Source organism: Pavona decussata, unplaced genomic scaffold, assembly GCF_977016875.1.
Source record: "Pavona decussata unplaced genomic scaffold, jaPavDecu1.1 SCAFFOLD_85, whole genome shotgun sequence".
NCBI classification, from domain to species: domain Eukaryota; kingdom Metazoa; phylum Cnidaria; class Anthozoa; order Scleractinia; family Agariciidae; genus Pavona; species Pavona decussata.
The window spans coordinates 1242027-1259499 of record NW_028145503.1 but is presented as its reverse complement, the minus strand read 5'-3'; the positions used below and the strand labels follow the sequence as shown (position 1 = coordinate 1259499).

General features: G+C 38.3%; 5 protein-coding genes and 1 long non-coding RNA gene across 23 annotated transcripts in view; 5 read left to right on the top strand and 1 right to left on the bottom strand.

The window, feature by feature from the left end:
• Positions 1 to 4261, bottom strand: part of LOC146475184 (uncharacterized) — a 186470-nt gene extending 182209 nt beyond the window's left edge. The window contains exons 1-2 of the long non-coding RNA XR_014865999.1: positions 3167 to 4261; positions 2767 to 2894 (exon numbers count right to left, since the gene is read on the bottom strand). This is a non-coding gene — a long non-coding RNA (uncharacterized LOC146475184). The remainder of the gene's footprint in view (positions 1 to 2766; positions 2895 to 3166) is intronic.
• LOC146475177 (uncharacterized) overlaps positions 1 to 17473 on the top strand; it is a 275844-nt gene that overhangs the window by 152259 nt on the left and 106112 nt on the right. The window contains exon 1 of one of the 13 annotated variants that reach the window (XM_085116122.1): positions 15818 to 15863. The exons of the other annotated variants lie outside the window; for them this stretch is intronic. The gene's annotated coding sequence lies outside the window, so the exon portion shown is untranslated. Of the gene's footprint in view, positions 1 to 15817; positions 15864 to 17473 lie in introns of those variants that run through there. 13 annotated transcript variants of the gene reach the window in all.
• Positions 1 to 17473, top strand: part of LOC146475179 (uncharacterized) — a 453604-nt gene that overhangs the window by 401056 nt on the left and 35075 nt on the right. The window contains exon 15 of one of the 5 annotated variants that reach the window (XR_014865987.1): positions 2732 to 2765. The exons of the other annotated variants lie outside the window; for them this stretch is intronic. The gene's annotated coding sequence lies outside the window, so the exon portion shown is untranslated. Of the gene's footprint in view, positions 1 to 2731; positions 2766 to 17473 lie in introns of those variants that run through there. 5 annotated transcript variants of the gene reach the window in all.
• LOC146475180 (uncharacterized) overlaps positions 1 to 17473 on the top strand; it is a 104212-nt gene that overhangs the window by 51664 nt on the left and 35075 nt on the right. The window lies entirely within an intron of this gene.
• On the top strand, positions 7290 to 13877 carry LOC146475183 (DNA replication licensing factor MCM2-like). The gene is made up of 7 exons (XM_085116230.1): positions 7290 to 7530; positions 8127 to 8299; positions 9341 to 9510; positions 9989 to 10080; positions 10646 to 10677; positions 12129 to 12240; positions 13806 to 13877. The coding sequence occupies exons 1-7, from the start codon at positions 7447 to 7449 to the stop codon at positions 13875 to 13877; spliced, it is 735 nt and encodes a 244-aa protein (XP_084972356.1). The 5' UTR covers positions 7290 to 7446.
• Positions 10686 to 17319, top strand: LOC146475182 (proton myo-inositol cotransporter-like). Of its 2 annotated transcripts, XM_085116205.1 has the most exons (5): positions 10686 to 10787; positions 12129 to 12240; positions 12456 to 12538; positions 13806 to 13929; positions 15460 to 17319. In XM_085116205.1, the coding sequence occupies exons 4-5, from the start codon at positions 13886 to 13888 to the stop codon at positions 16256 to 16258; spliced, it is 843 nt and encodes a 280-aa protein (XP_084972331.1). In that variant the 5' UTR covers positions 10686 to 10787; positions 12129 to 12240; positions 12456 to 12538; positions 13806 to 13885; the 3' UTR covers positions 16259 to 17319. The 2 variants fall into 2 exon arrangements, with proteins under 2 accessions (XP_084972331.1, XP_084972332.1); XM_085116206.1 differs by lacking the exons at positions 10686 to 10787; positions 12129 to 12240; positions 12456 to 12538 and having other exon boundaries at positions 13504 to 13929.

Sequence of the window (17473 nt, the reverse complement as noted above, 5' to 3'; positions counted from 1 at the left end):
TCGATCCCAGAAAATTTACTAGCGCATCACAAAGTACGGATCAAGAAAAGGTTGCTGTAAAAATCATTTTCAATTTTAAAAGATGCAGCATTAAGACAATTGTCCTCCTCGCTCTCATCTCTGGCTCGGAAACCCAAGTGTAGGGATAAAAACCACCACACAGTTCTTTAGAGTGCAAATGGATTGGAGTCGCCGAATTCTCCTGCCTCAAAAAGAACATTTTCGTTTTCGTCAATCGCTCGAGCGGCTTGCAGCTCATTTCTTCTGTCGTGCTCGCGAACTAGTGACTTGTGCTTCGCAGCTAGAACTCTTCTCGATTTTTAAACTCATTATCCTTGAGTATGTTGAGTGGATATTTCTTCTCAGAGAAGTATCGCTGTATATTGCGCTGAAAACTGGAAAATGTTGCTGTCTCGTATTCACCATTTTTCCTGCCTACGTTCATAAAAAAAAGAAATTGACAAAAGGTGATCAAGCTCGGACGAAGGTAGGCTTTCAATTGTTTGACTATTCAAGCCATTAGCTTCAATATTCAGTAGACTTCTTCCTTTTGTGTTTTCACCTTTCTTTTTGTTTATAAAATCCTCAATGGCTTCCTCGGCTTACGCAGATGCCTGCTTCAGAGGTTTCTAGATCTTCGGGATAGTAAAATTTGCTTTGTAAATGATATTCTTCTTCGTCCATGTTGGAATCAGTCTTTTGGGTAGTTTCTTTGCGAAGAATGAAAGTATTTTCAGGTTTTCTTTTCGCAGTTTTAGCTGCAAATTTTCAAATTTGCCGCTTGTCATAAACAAAAATACACGGCTTATGACCATTTCCATGGAAACGGTCCGTATGGTAAAATCCCGACCAAGAAATAGCCAATCAGAACGCGCGGATTTACCTCAAGACTACCTTGCCATATAATAAAAGAGCTTATCATGCAGATTGTTTTCGTACACATGCACAGCTATTTCAGTAAACGTTATCGGAAAGCTTTAGTGACAAGACCACAAGGTAATATGAGTAATTTATTGAAAAATTTACCTAACTGGGCTACGGCTATTCCCCGCGGAAAATAAATCACAGTGGCAAATATTTGTGGTATTTTGGCTGTGGCAATGAAAATTGCGAAGTTACAGCCAAATTGGAAGATGTACAGTTACCTATACTATTTTTTGGCCCTGTCGATCGTGTAATCTTGAGGCCTTAAAATCCGATAGCGTTAGTTGAAATAGCTTTATACAGGGGGTTAATGTTCTTTTGTCGATTGAAACACCTGGTGATAAAGTTTTAGTCTTGCCTATGAGGTAAGCCTTTCTCACTTTTCGGCGGGAGGCGTTGTTACTAGTCCAGGGTATATTTTGCGTAAAGTTCGGTGAAAGTTAAAATCTATTTATCCTAGAAAGAAAACGGGATTTCGAGGAAGAGCAGAGTTCCAAACTGCCAAAGCGATCATGATGATTTTTGATATGACAGTGTCTTTATTTTCCTATGATAAACTTTTCCGAGCGCGCTAGAAACTCAAATTAAAGCACTTCTTGTGAGTTCCCAAAAAAAATAATTTTTGTCTTTTAACTAATTCACCTAAACAATTATAAATCACAGCTAAAGGCTAGAAAAGAGGTTTTAATCAACCTTCATGATGAAATGACGGATGGTCAAACATCTTTTACAAATCGAGTTACCAAAAATAAACGCTTGGGTTACTTCTTTGGGATCTCATATTATACTTATATTATCTTCTCTATTTAACCAAAAAAGTTTAAAAGAAAACGCAGACAAAAAAAAAAAGAAACATATTTATCCGCATTTATTGGAAGCGAGGTCTGCAAAGAGCAATAACTAAAAACACTCTTGTTTTACAAATATTATCGGAATATTTGATTCGTGTGCGGCAAACTCATTCGTTTTGAGAAATTTCAATGAGAGACAAGAATCGAAAGCCGAAATCAAAAGTAAATAACCTTGTTCGCTCAAGCAGTACCTTGCACATTTGTATTAAACATTTGAGCAATTATTTCGGGTTTCTCTTATAACTAGAAATTTCTAGTTGCCTTTGGTGAAGGGAGCAAAATTAATAAAAGTATTTTAGTGCGTCGTAAAGTTTATCTCAATCAAACAATTTCGTAACAAACTTAACTTTGTATATGGCCAGACGTACGCTGGACAACCTATCTTTGTGAACAATTTTTTAATTAAACAAGGGACTTCAGCTGTCGGGTCTGTTAAACAACGCATTAGTTTCAAATAGATTTAGCTAATTTCTATAACCTTTAATTAAAATATTTTTCGACAGAAACTTGGGTTGAATCCGTTTTCACTGATCTAACGATTTACATTTTCCTATCGGAATTCTGACTCGAAGATGTTTTGAAGAAAAAAAAATTTTGTACAAGTTAAATTGAAGATTATTTTATTCACTGGACCCCAAACAGCTGGTTTCATCTTGTTCTGCATAATAGAAATATTTGTTCCACAATAGAACTTGTTAAATACAATAGGCCATTTCCGAGTTACTTCGAACCTCAATATGAAAGCGAGGCTAAGTGCAAAGCTTTCCATATGAAAACTAGTGTTGATTGCGGCTATGAATGGAAACTCATTTTCATATCAAAAGCTTTGCACTTAGCCTCGCTTTTATAATGAGGTTCAAAGCAAGTCTGAATTGGCCTATTAAGCATTCAATTTTGAGATAATCACAAGGCAACTCAAAGATAATTTCATTCTCGTAAAACACTTGTAATCTTAGGGTGAAGAAGAGAATAAAACTTTGAAGACGCCAACCTCTTGCACTGTGATCTGTTTCAAATCTGAATTGTACTGCAACACTGGGCTGGTTTGTTTACACGTGAAGGGAAGTCTGGCGCACGTAACTTAACAACATGAGATGCTGCGAAGAAAAAGTTGTCAAACTAGTCTCTGTACATGTGTGGGTTTTGTGGTTATCTGCATTCGCAACGTCTGTTTATAGGCCGTTAGAGGCCTTTCAAATCTATTCCATATTTGTATTCACAGATTTATTGCTTTAATGATACAAATGGGGCGTATCTCAGGTTGGATGGTAAATAACTGTGCGGGTTCTGTACAGAACTGTGTTCTGAGAATTAACAGAAAATGTGAAAGCCTAGAGGCAAGTGTTGTATTCCACGCCATCTTTACGCAAAAAAAAAAAAAAAAAATCAACAGCTGTGTTGATTCTTCAAGCCTTTAGCCTTACAGTACAATACAGAAAGAGGACTTTCTGAATTGGACTTTCCTGGAAAGATAAGAGAGATTAAACACGGCGTTTACGGCAAACAGCAATTTAACGTGAGATTCGCGTTTACGTTCTCTTGAAAAACAAAATGAATTGATAGATGTAAATAGTGCAAAATAATTCTGGCCTTTCATGCTAACGCAAGACTACTCGCTGCTTTCTAGAAACTGAAAGAAGCAAGTGGCAAATGTAGGGTAAATATGGTCTTTCGCCGTTTGCCGTAGACGTGGTGCTTAATCTATTAGAAATTTCACAAGGATGACCTCTGTAAACCTGAGTACTCAGCAGTTAATTTTTTAAGTTCATAGTTGAGTTAATGTAGATGTGTTTACACGTAGAGCGCGTTTACCATTTGTCAAGTCTAGTTTGGCCAGACCGGACATTTTACGGTTGCACTCAAAAGGCTTATTTTAGTGGAACAAGTATTTCTAAGAGTACGAGTATTTATCGCGGGTATAAGCCGACATGTCGAGTCGTTGATTCTTGTACTTCTTAGATAAGAATAGTTGCGCTGCAAATTAAGTAAGTCACTATGAGTGCTTTCCATTTGCCAGAACTGGCTGGCCACACCGTCCAGTCTGTAAATCGAATGTGTCATTTTGAAAGAATGGTGCTGCAAAATCTTGAAAAATAATCAGTCTGAAAATAATGCGTGCTATCTTTAAAGAAATTCGAAGGACTAGGACAAAACTTATCCTTCAAATTGGTGGAATCTGTTTACAAACTCACCGGTCTGGCTGGACAGTCCTGAAAAATGGAAAGCGGCCTATGATTGGCGTTTTTCTTTGCCTATGATATAATCGGTTAGACGCGACAAATGGTGGACACTGACCGGTGACTGAGTTTAATGCAAGTGCGTGACTCTGCATGTAATGTAACTGTAGTTACTGCCTCTACGATTGGTAGCAAGCAATAAAAATATTAAAGTTTGTAACAACTTCTCTGCTTACCTCTCTAAGGCTAGCTTTTAATTTAGCTTTCCACTCCAACAACAGTAGAAAATTAAACGGCCTTCGCCGTAATATCGGCTGTACTCTTCAGAAGTCTTGCCATCTACGTCTTCAAATTTATGTCTTGTCTCTCTGTTAATCACAGCGTACCTTCTTTAAAAACGTTTTGGTCGAACTCCAACGAGGAACATTGCGGCGAGTGGGTAAGCCAAACATATAGACCGGGGCCCCAGGTGTTCAAAAAACGGATAACTCTATCCAGTGGATAAATCGTATCCAGAGGATAAAATGTGCTTGAACCAATCCATATTTAATAGACCATATTCGTATTCTCGGTATTGAACTGGATCGAGCTTGCAATGGAGGCTCATTCGGGGTAATACATTAGAAACTATTTGCATGTGAAAAGATTTCCCCGCACAAGTAAGCCTCGTGTGCAAGCTAGTTCCAGTTCAATACCGAGAATACGAACACGGTGTATTCGCTGGATAAACATATCCGTTCGTTGTACAACTAGGGCCAGGGGTACAAAATAGCCCTCGATCCTCGGAGATCCTCCCGTTTCTCTCGGTTGGAATTTATGCTTAAACTTTAAGGGGGGGGGGGGGGGAGGGAGGAGAGGGGTTGAGTTGCGCTCTCGCCCCAATTTCTTCGCCCTCCCCTTTCTAGATTTTCTGCATCCGCCTCAGGCCTGTGTCCTTTGTTTGGCATTTGTCGTCCTCGCCTATACCCCACGTGTGTTTCAAAATACGAAACCATGTGTAAGAAAGCAGGACCTATACTTGAGCAGGACAAAGAATGATTCTATGAAATATGGAACGTAGGATTCTTACAGTCAGGCGTAGGAATAACTGGCTGTGATAATTATAGCGTAGATGCCGAGTAGGCCCAAGTGATAGAAGTATATTTTAAGAAAAGGGAGTTTCTCTGCTCAGAAGAGGAGAGGAGCAACAGCAAAAGAAGCCAAGAAGGAGACATTTCTGAGGTAAGCTGCTTTTAATATTCCTTTACTGTGTTGTTATTATAATCATATGACTAGTAACAATCAAAGATTAGGGAGTGCGTTCGATGTCACCAGGCTCTCTCTCCTTTGCCAAGTTGTGATGATGTCATCCGCCCCTGTAAAATCTGCGGGGGATACCAGATACGCGTCCCAAGATCCATTCATTCAATCAACGTTGTCCCACACAATCTCGACTCCAATCTGTATTAGGAGTGCGTTCTTTCTACGTTGAACGCAATTTTGTTATGATAGTCCATTTCCGAGTTTCTTTGAACCTCATTACAAAGGGAAGCTAACTGCAAGTTTTCATTCATATGCAAACAAAACTAATTTTCACATGAAAAACTTTGCACTTACTTAGTCACGCTTTCACAATAAGGTTCACAGAAACTCATTAATGGGCTATTAAATTAGCATTTTTTCATTATTCCGATCCTTTGCAATTGCCGTTCTTTTTAATGCAGCAAGAAGCCTAAAGGAAAACAACAGGACCAAAAGGTTGAAGATCATTTCCTGGTCACGGCATAGTCCGAAATAAAAACGAAGATCTTAAAATGAAAAGAATGGAAGCTAAAGCACCAGTTGTACAAATAAGAATAGGTCTTCCAATAATCTCTTATGTTTCCTCAAAAAATGGCGAATGTGAAAAACACTTTTACTGGAAACACACTGTAGAATAATTTGTCAAAAATGTTTCTTGTCTGATGAGTAATTAACCTTTATTCTACGAGCGCGCGTTGGATAAGAAATGATAGATAGACTGTAGCGCCGATTTCAGCTATTTAACAATTAGACGGCGAGCTCGAGGTTTCTATCGGCTGATAGTTGGCGAGGGGCGAAGCCCCGAGCCAACTATCAAAGGCGATAGAAACCGAGAGCGAGCCGTCTAATTGTTTTAGCATCCCTCAGTGATCGATCTATCAAGCAAAAAAATCTTGTTATTTCATTAATTTTGATATATTTGTGCAATGATGCATGCTAAATCGCGCGCGCTCTGACAAACTGCCGTCTATCGATCGATAGACGGCACCTGTGTAGCCAATCAGATTGCGCGCTACGCGATAGTTGGTCACTGAGGTATGCTAAAATCGTCTTATATCCAACAAGCGCGAGTGGAATAATTGTTTTATTAAACAAAAATCAAGAAATATTGTCAAATCTTGCTGATTTCCCTTGTAAGAACAACCAGAGGACCATAATCAGCAATAAATTGCCCGACAAATAATATAAAAGAGATAGGCAGATTTTACGGTTAGTAGAAAGGTTAGAAAGGCCATGCCTTTTGGAAACAAATATATTTATTTGACCTCTAAATCGATCTTGCTTTTTCTTTGGCAGAGTTCCGGTGCGCGCGTGTGGATCCAAAAAACAAATTTGCAGGGTAATTTCTTCCACTAAATTTGACCATAGTTGCTCTACCAACTATGATTTGACCTGCTCCTTTCTCCCATCAAAGGACACTGTTATACTCCGTTTTCGTTCTTTGGAAGAAGAAGTAGCGAGGTTAAAGCGTTTGGTCGCCATGACTGATTTCAGATTTTCAACCAAACAAATCCGATCTAAGATTGTTTTGTAAGACACGAAAATTCAACTTTAGATCCGGAATTTCCTTCATAGCTGCAGCACTTGATTTCCATGTATTTTAGGGACAAACAACTCGGCTTAAAAATTTGAACTTCAAAGAAACTGAAATTAAGAGTTCGTTGTTGTTGGACACAAAATGAAGAAACCAACTAAATGAGAAATGGCGTCTTAACCAATCAGGAGGAATTATTTTCGCCGCTTTCAGTTACGAAACAGGAAGTGAGTAATTTTGCTCTCGGTGTCTTCCGTTACAACTTTAACTAATCCAAGTTATAAACGTTGTAATTGTTATTGGTGGTAAGCAGTTTGCTGCATATGCACTGAAAGTATATATAACTCCAGAAAGGATGAGAAATTTGTAAGGTTATTACGTTGATACGATAAGCAGACTCAGTAAGACACAAAAATGCCTTTAAAAAGGAATTGCCGGGAGCTCTGCTCTTAGGCTTGGCTAAATAGATATATTATTTTAATTTAACATATTTAAAAAGCAGTTTTCGCGAACATCCGTAACTCCGCAGTCCATACAAACGGATTATTTAAAAAAGAAAGTGTCGTTTGCGCTCGAGCGCGAGCCCAAGAACTCTAAGCTTCGAGAGTTAAGAAACGAACCCCTGGGAGTACCCCTGGGTACTGTTTGTTCTCAAGGTGCTAAATAAGTCAGCTGATCGATGGAGCCTCGTTTTCACAATCATAGGAAAAACGCGGGAAAATTGTGTCACGTGAACAGATCAGCCGACGAAGAAAGCATGGCGGTAAGTTGTGCGGTGTATTTTCGTAGAATTTGCTCCGATATTTATGAACTAAAAGCATTACCTGCATATCAACAAGTGAATGATCACATCGTCAGTGTTTTCTGTGTAGAATTTCAATATTTTTGCCTGTTGATCGATTTTGAGGTCCAAAATGCACAGCTTGTCTTTCAGAAAAATATTAATTCGATCGATCGATCGAGTGCATAATCTAAGGTTATTCGAAGCTTAATTTTATGTGCTGGTCTATTTAACCGAGATTAGCTTAGTGTTCTATAAATTGTCGCTGTTTAAGAAATGTGAGAGATCAGAATCTACCTTCACGGTGATTTTATCGCGCTGTTAAAGCAGTCTGCGCTGTGTGTAATGTACAAATAAACAAATACCGTGAATCGAACTTGACAATTTCTTGCTAAGTTGTACAACTTTCAGAATCGATCGTAAGGTGAAATTACAATTAAAACGAATGACCCTTCCAAGAACACAAGTAGTAATAATCGGGTCTTAAAATCTGCTTTACCTGTTCAAGTTTAAACTACGGTACGTGAAATTGTCATTTAATATATTTTATTTTGAGCCATATAATTTCCCTGGTTTAGGAATCTTCGAGTAGTCTTGGCGTGCCTAGCAGTCCTCAGCGAACGGATGGACTCACTTCCAGTCCAGGAAGAGATCTTCCACCTTTTGAGGATGAAACTGATGCAGTTCTTGGAAACGAAAATGCTGTTGAGGAAGAAGAAGGAGAGGAGTTGTTTGGTGAGAGGATGGAACAGTAAGTCATCAAAGAACAAATTCTCCTATCTTGTCCCCACTGATACTTTTCTTATAAAAGTATTGGGGAGAAGTTTTTGAAATATCAAGAAAGTTCACCTTAAGTGATCATATCATTAACTTCCATGACCTCAGGAGTTGAATAAGTACTGACATTACAAGGCTTGCAATTGCAAATTTTGATTCTGATCAATTTTGGATATGTCTGCTTACCCCCCAAACAATAATCCTCAAGTACGAGGGGCAGATGTATTGGAAAATAAAAGAATGTTGTTTTAGAGGCTGAGCTGCGGAATAAGCTAAACAGCATCTTTAAGCTCAGGGAACAATATTTTGTTTTGAGGTTAGGGAAAATTTTGTGTCAAGTCAGGGAAATTCTAATTTCTGCCATTAATTCAGTGAGAAGTCAGAGAATTGTATTTTTGGCTAGCAACTAAGGTTTGCAAAAAGTTTCCTTGTTTTGTAAAGGTATTGTCATTCCGATAAGTATTTTTACAAAGGTTTTGATATCTGTAGTTTTATTATGGGCTTATTTTTCAAGGCATTTGTCACGGAAATGGTTTGTAGGCAGTGAAAATTCAGGGAATTTATTTTCTATATGATGACTGGTAACCTCCTTGTTGTGTATTTTGGGGTAAATATACCTGCAGCTGAGATAACCCCAACATGAGGCATTTCTCTATTTTTTTTTTTCTACAGATAAAATTGCTATTTTTTTGTTTTTGATTTTTCATAACACATTCCCCTCTAGGCAAAGACTTTCATTTATTGTACATTTAAGAATGATGTGTATTTATACTTAGTCAAATCCTTCTAAAATACCGATCACATATGTATCAATACAAAGAAGGGGGCATTTATAATTTCTGGATTTAAAATTTTAGTCAGAAGGGTACATCCAGGTGTCCTGTGGATTACGACCTTTTGGAAACGTGCTCCTTGGATATCCAGTTATAAATTTCTGGCTGGAAGCCTGTCTGGTTGTGAAAGGGTTGGGAAAAAAACTTGGCTAAATCACAATATTACTTTTGACACTTGAAAGGGATTATCGCCCAATTGCCGCACTTGATGTATATGATGCAGCAGTGTTAGATGACGAGGAATTTGATGAAATGGACCCAGATGCTCGACGGGAAGCTGAGCGGCTGATGAGGAAGAGAGACAGAGAAGAGGCTGCAACAAGGGGGCGGCTTCATAGGGGATTGCTTTATGGTATGAGAATTTTTTTTATGTACAAAAAGTATTTTGTTTCTAGACAATTGTTATTATTCTGTGATGTGATGTTATGTGATACTACATGGTGTCATCAAATCCGCAAGAAAAACACTTGATTTCAATTAATTTATTCTTCATACAAGTTCGCAATAATTGCAATGGATGCTTGGATAGTGTTTTTTCATTATTATTATTTTGCCACACAAAGAAATTACAAAAAAGACCCAGTTTTGCTTGGGAAATCAAATACAGATTGAAATTAGTTAAGTGGGCAATAATCACGAGTCAAATGAAACTGCATGGTCTGAGTGCAGACTGGGGAAGCACTTGCGTTGTGTGTCTACGGAGATTGCAGTAATGTTCGATGATGGTCGTCATCGTATTGTGGCTTTGCTGGCATGGCAACAGTGTGATACAGAGGTAAATCTGGGAATTGATACCTGCTGTAAATTCATATGGTTTTTTTTTTTTTAAGATGAAACAGATGAGGAGGATGAGGAGCAGCCGAGACGTCGTCCTCGGCTTGCACAAAGAGCCGCAGATGGAGATATACAAGATGAAGATGAGGTATGTACAGGAGACTGACTAAAACTTAGATTACGACTTAATACACTTAAATTTTTAATTCTCATTTAGTATCTGGAAAAAAAAATAGGAATTGATTAAACAGTAGTCCGAGAAGAAAAAATTGAAATGTCTGGAGTTGTAGTAGTATGAAAGTTAGTGGAACAAACTTTTAATATGAAGTCATGGCCACTGAAATATGAATGGTTCAAGATAGGTTGGTTTTTGCATGTTCATGTTGTTTCCTTAACTTAGACAAGAAACTTCGCTCCATATTGTCTCTCTTCACCCAGTTGTATAAATGGGTGCCAGCAACCTACTACTGGGGGTAACCCTGTGATCCATGGAATTGTATCCCACCTACATGTAATACCCTGCAAGCAGCGATCCCTTTGATCTTCTTTTCTCTACTCACAGGGTACACATCCACAGAAGAGTAGCAAAACTGTCTTGAAATTGCCTGATGCTACGCTATACAGAGAGTTAAACATTAACTGCATGTGGTCTGACTGTTACATAATTTCTACTTTGCTTCGTCTCTTGATTAATTCAATTCTTGTTTTTGTAGCTCATCGAAAGTATAGAAAACCTTGAGGATATGTAAGCTCCTCGACTGGAGATCAAGAACGGATTTAAACAGTTTCTGTGTTCATTTGTGGATGATCAAGGACACAGTGTTTATAGGGAGAAGATACAGGAAATGTGTGAAGGTTTGTGTCACGTTTTGAAATTGTATTCCAATCTGTAGAGGTTGCTCTTGAACAAAAGTAACGTATCATAGGTGATTTAAAGGCAAGCATTGCGAAAATGTTAGCATTACTAATAATTATTCATTTGAGTGGCCACACTTCATTTGAATGGTTACACTTTAGGATTTCTTTCACCGACATATCAGTTACAGCCGCACAATTATAATAACTAACACCACAGGATTTAAGTACTGCTTATTAACTTTTGTCTTTCATCTGAATGGTCACTTCACGATTTCATCTTCAAATGGAATAGGCAGAGCCCTCGTTTCACAGCATAATCTTTTAAGACCTGATCAGGGGCACTCAACGGATCCTTTCGGTAAATTATCTGTTCGGAAGGCTATTAATCCCCTTCAATTTTCTAAAGGGAATTTTTACCTCTTATGTTCGTGTTATGGGAAATTTAAGGCCTATGGTGTTTTTGGATTGACAAAACTGTGGTTTCGGGTACCAAAGAAAGGTCAGCTAGGAATTTCAGAAACGAAATAGGACCTAAGGTTTTCGAAAAATGGACAGAAATGTGCTAGTAATTATTCAATAAGACTCAAGTTCCCCTAGAATGACTGAACAGTTGAAAATATTAGAGCGCAGCCTGTAATGAATCAACAGAGCTTTATAGGCACTCCAGACAGCCTGAAATAGCGTTTCGAAGAATTCAAGAGAAAACTGTCGTTGCGTGCCCCTGCCTGATGTCAACATGCATATTCTGCTTACCATTTTTTTATATTTTTCCTACAGTACTAGTAAAGAGAATTTGTTTAAACACCAAGATGTCTTGTCTTCAGTGATCAGTTCAATCATTCTCATGACCTACAAGTTGATTGACAAGTGATCTTGTAAGGAGAAATTGAATTCTGGTCACTATTAAGGCTCAAAGGGATAGTAAACAGGGCCAAGGCAACAAGCACTGTTTGGTAGCCCCAGTCTGAGTTGGAATGGTTGACCTTCAGGCCCCAGTTGTTCAAAGAGCGGGTAATTTTATCCACAGTCGCTATGCTGTAGATAAAATTTGTACAAGAATTTTCTTATAGCCCAATAATTTGTATATAAAGCAGAAGCGTCTGTCTAATCTAAGTATGGGATTGTGTGAAAAACTTTCCAAAAGCTTCTGTTGGAGTACATTTTATTCGCTGGATAGCAACTTATCCACTGCATAAAGTTATCCGCTCTTTGAACAACTGGGGCCAGGATTTTATCTGTAGACCTAAACCTTGAGCTATGTTTCCATGGGAATGAGTTAGTCAACTATTTAGCATAAATTTACCAATTTATCAACCTTTTTTTTTTTTTACTCCATAGCAAACAAACAAAGCCTCATTGTTCAGATTATAACAGCCTGGCAAATGAGCAGCAGGTGTTAGCGTATTTTCTTCCTGAAGTTCCATCAGAAGTTCTTCAGATCTTTGACGAGGTTAGTGGCCATTTTTTTATGGGTGGGGGAGGGTGTGGTAAGCATTATAGTACAGGGGGAGGGAGGAAGGCTCTTTTGTATAAATATACACTGTAAACTAGAAAAGAATGAATAACAATTTAGAAAATAGTGTCTGAGCTATTTTGGTGTCGGTTGGTTCTTTGAAGGCCACAAATCTTTACATTCTGTTTTACATTTTTTTACCTTGTTAACAGTATCGCGCCATCTATATATGGCCATGAAGACATCAAAAGAGCCAAAGCACTTGCAATGTTTGGTGGAGTTGCTTAAGACACAGGTTAGAACATGGTGACTATGTTTTGTTAATCAATATGACATCTTGGCAGCCTCTATGGCAGTCTCTACTTGCCTACATAAACTGGTACAAATTGATAGAATAAAACACTCGCTAGATAAGAAAACAATGCTTCTCCTTATGAGCTCTTTTGTTTTCAGTAAGTTATATTATTGCTCAACTGTCTAGTCAAATACTTGCAAACATAATATCAGGAAACTTCAGTTAGTGCAAAACTTCGCCGCCCGTATTGTACTTGGCCTCAAAAAGTTCACTCACATCTTACAAGGTATCAAATCGCTAAACTGGCTGCCTGTTAATGACAGAATTTACTTGAACGATGCCGTAATGATGTTCAAATGTGTTAATAAACTCGTCCCTGACTACTTGATCAAGAAATTTACTCCGCGTTCACAAATTCACACCATAAATACTAGACAACGCGATCAACTGAACATTCCAAGGTGCCGTCTAATCACCGGTCAGTGGTCCTTCACCTACCGCAGTGCTACGCTCTGGAACAGTCTAAGAGACAATGTTTAATCTTCAGACTCTGTCAAAGTTTTTAGGAAAAGAATTGTTGACCTACTTTTTTCTGATCAATCTATGAATTTGTAAATAGTAAATCCAATCCATTGTATCTTACTGATTTTTTTTTTTTTTTTTGCATATTTATTACTTTAGTTATTTGGTAATTTAATTAGTTATTTAGTTGATAGTTATGTAGTCTTGTAACTGAAAAACCCTTTTAGGGAGTTACAATAAAGTATGTATGTTTATGTATGTATATTTTCTGTGCCTCTAATGTGTATAATTTTGTTCAGATTTGTGACAGTGATATTTATTGCTTCATCTCCTCCTTCCCTAGCGTTCCTGCATGATGATTTTTTTAAACTGAGAACTGCAAATTCAGCAAGGTATTTTTTTCATGTGTCAATTGTGTAAAAAATTAATTATCATGCAAAATTCTAGATAATATTGCTGAAATTTATGGAAATTTATGTTGTCTTTGCAGACTTGTTGAGATAATCATGTGTGAATGATGTAAATTTATGTGAATTGGACACATTTTTAAAAAAAAAAAATAATAATAATAACTGTCCCAGGCCTTTATACAAGAAATACAGCACCATGTAAAATAAAATTTGATACCTTGCATTTTATCTAAAATAATCATCATGTGAGAATAGTAACAGTTCTTAACAGTTAATGCAAAAGTGAGAAATTTTCTTTACTTTGAATTTTGTCAAATTTTCCAATCTTTTTTTAGACTCTTGTTCATTTACTCAAAGCAGAGCATACAGAATTTTGGCATCTACAGCAACAAGGAGAGGTGTACTAGTCGGCTGCATGTTTCAAGCAATACAACAACTTTCAGGAATTAATACCGTTATGTAAGTAAATCAGTATATGAAACGAATACGTGAAACATATATTTCAACTGTTGGTGAAAGATTAAATAGAAGAAAGACCCAGGGCTGTCAACTCTCCCGGATAATCCGTGAGTCTCAAGATTTTGAACCGTATCTCCTGGTCTCCAGATTTATGTCTGTAATCTCCAGATTTTGAGGCGTTTTTTCTGGTCTCCAGATTTCTCCAGGTATATGTCTGTAATCTCCCGGATAATTGACGAAGTTTGCCATTTGTCGTATGCTCGACTCTCTTACAAGAAAATGTGAAATGTTTAGCAGTGTTTTTTTTTTTTCTGGTTAATGTACAATGCCTTCCTTTCCCCCCTTCCCCCCCCCCCCCCCCTCACTAAAACCGTGGATTTGGCCTTGATGCGACGCCTCTGTACGGCGATTTGCTGGGGAAGTCATGTTCTCCAGATTCTAAGACGTGTGAGGTTGACAGCCCTGAAGACCCTCACAGTTACTTACATGTGATATGCGACTTTTAAAAACAGTTGCAAAAGAAAGCTTGAAAAATATCAGGCTTAATTGAACGGGATTTGAATTCATGACCTCTGCGATGCCTGCGCATTGCTCTACCAACTTAGTGAGCTTTCATGCCAACTGGGAGCTGGTCATATTGTGAGTTCATAATAATTTACTTGTGAAGAATGAATAAATGAATATGATATATGAAACATATATTTCATCTGCAGGTGAAAGATTTAATAGAAGAAGAATTCTGTTCAAGCCTAAAAATTTTTCAGGCTTTCTTTTTCCAACTGCTCAGTTAAGTTGTGTTACGAGGGTCTTTCTTTTATTTAATAAAATCAGTACGCAAGTACACGAAATCTGCATCAGATTTGAAAGCATCCATCATATCCCTCCTTTGACCAACCAGTGTGGGTGCGAGGGGGTAATTTTTGGTGGCATTTACATTAGTTTTTACGGAATTTCATAGTTGTGTTTGTTGAATGTGAACCCCATGGCATGGGCAATTTTACCTGGCATTCAGTAGAATCATTATGCTTTACTCAGTGGCGTATGCATTTGTATGAGGAAATTTGTAAAGGATCTTTTTTATTTTTGAAATTTTATTGTTTGTTGAATACAAAATCCTCCTTTTGCCTGCTATTCATTGAAATTTTTTCCTAGTCGTTACTCAGTTCTATGTGTGTTGTAAGTCATAGTCGTACCAGTGCCACTTGTACAATGGTTGCAGTGGCTTATCTAAGTGAAATAAATTTGTCCTGAGAAATCAGTGAGAATAGAGAGACAGCAAGAGACCTAGTCATGATAAACTGATGCCACTTTGTTTTGTCTACCTTTCATTACATTTCTTGATGTCATACATGTACCTGAGGTTAGCTTTAAGGTTAGCAAGGGTGCTGTGTTAACGAAGCAAAAGCTGTATGTCGAAAAATACTGTGGAAGTGGCATCACCATAGTGAGGGCTGCTTAGTAAATTGTCACTTCGTCCATTTTGCTCAAAGTTTTCATGTACATTATTTTCGTAATGTTCCTTTCTCCTAGGTACTACAGTGCAATGATCATTCAAATGTCTGGTATCCAAGGCGACCAGCTCGCCATCTGGTTGGCCGGAGTAGTGGCATTTGGTAACTTTGCATTCACCATCGTAGGTGTCTGTCTTGTAGAGAAAATGGGCCGGCGAAAGCTTCTACTTGGCAGCCTCGCTGGGGTTACATCTAGCTTATTTCTTCTAGGAGGTGCTTTCTTCATGGCAAAGCAACACGATGCTTCGATATCCTTACAGGAAGTAACACCTTTGAATGTCAGTGACAATTGTCCAAGTAGTGGGCACTGTTTAGACTGCCTCAAAGCAAAGTGTGGATTTTGTTCTGTGAAGGACGGAAAGAGCAATCCCATCAATGGATCATGTGTTCCATACAATGGGTCGAGTTACCATGCAGCGTATGGTAGGTGCAGTGTAACAAATCATCAGACCACTTGGTCGCATGCTGCCTGCCCTTACATGTATAAACATGCCTGGCTAGCTATCCTAGCTCTAATACTTTACATTGCAGCATTCGCTCCTGGTATGGGCCCAATGCCTTGGACCATCAATTCAGAGATATACCCCCTGTGGGCTCGTAGTACAGGAAATGCGTTTACCACCGCTACAAACTGGACTTTTAATCTGATAATTTCCATGACGTTCCTTTCGTTGACCGAGTGGATCACCCATTATGGAGCGTTCTGGCTTTACGGAGGAATCGCATTTTGCGGTTGGGTGTTTTTCTTTGTTTATGTACCAGAAACCAAAGGCAAATCTCTGGAGGAGCTTGAACACATATTTATTACCGAGCATTAGTTTGTTGAAAAACCCTCGCACCATTCACACCAAGCAGAATTCAAACCAAGACTACAATCAGGACAAAATGTGTTGGGACAGATGTTACAAAGTACTCCTATTAACTGCTAATTTAGTCTGACTGACCAATGAAGCTATGTTTTCCGCTTAAAGCCCATCTCACTAACTACACCCCTCCCCCCGAGGGAATGTTGAAATTCACAAGTCATTTTTGTTACACGGGCTCGACATTGTAAGGGGGTGAGGGTCGGGGAATGGACACTTATCGTTTGCGCGTACCGTGTTTCTGTCGCGTGCGGAGGGAAACATCGTACATGCGAATTTGTCCCAATCCTTTTGTCCTTGATTGTAGCTTGGTAGATGATTGTGATCTGCCACCATTCACAACTATAACCTGCTTTTAGACATCTAGTGGAACCTCTCCTTACAGAGACCTCTTTAATACGGTCACCTCTCTATTACGGACAGTTCATTTGGTCCCTGAGAGACCGAAATCCATATAAAGCCTACTTGTCTAAAACGGACACCTCTATAATGCGGACACTTATTCCTGTATCCTTGGTGTCCGTAATAAAGAAGTTCGACTTTATTTCCTTTGCTGAGTGCAACAAAAGAAATACGAGACGTTTGCACGCAGGCTAAAACAACTCGCGAGAATCACCAGAAGCGTGGATTCTTGCGTGTGATCCTCGCGCCCCCGTCAATCTCCAGTCTCACTTATCACCACAGATAACTGTCTTGATTTAACGACAAATTCTCCCAACGACTACCACATGGAGAGTAATAAGGAGAATGTACACATTCATATTGGTATTTGATGGGTCAATTTTATTGGGTCAGTCTTTGTTTGATGGGTCAACTTTTTTATACATATTTTTACTTCTGTAACAAGAAGTGTGTGAAGCGCTTTGGAATATTTTTATACTAGTAGCGCTATATCAATCTAATTTATTATTATTAATCGAGGAAATACGGTGAGAATCAAGAGATAATTCTCTTCGTGAGAATTCAAGATACGTGAAGTTTGGCACCAAATGCTGTAAATTACATACAAATATTGGTGCAATAGGCCTTATCACGGTTTCCGACGCCATTTTGACAAAACACGACTGGAAGCTTTCTGGCACTGCTACATCCCTCCAATTTTTTTCTTAAAATCCTTTGCATAGTACTAAAAGTTTCCAATTCATGAATTTTTCAGAAGCGATGTTTTTA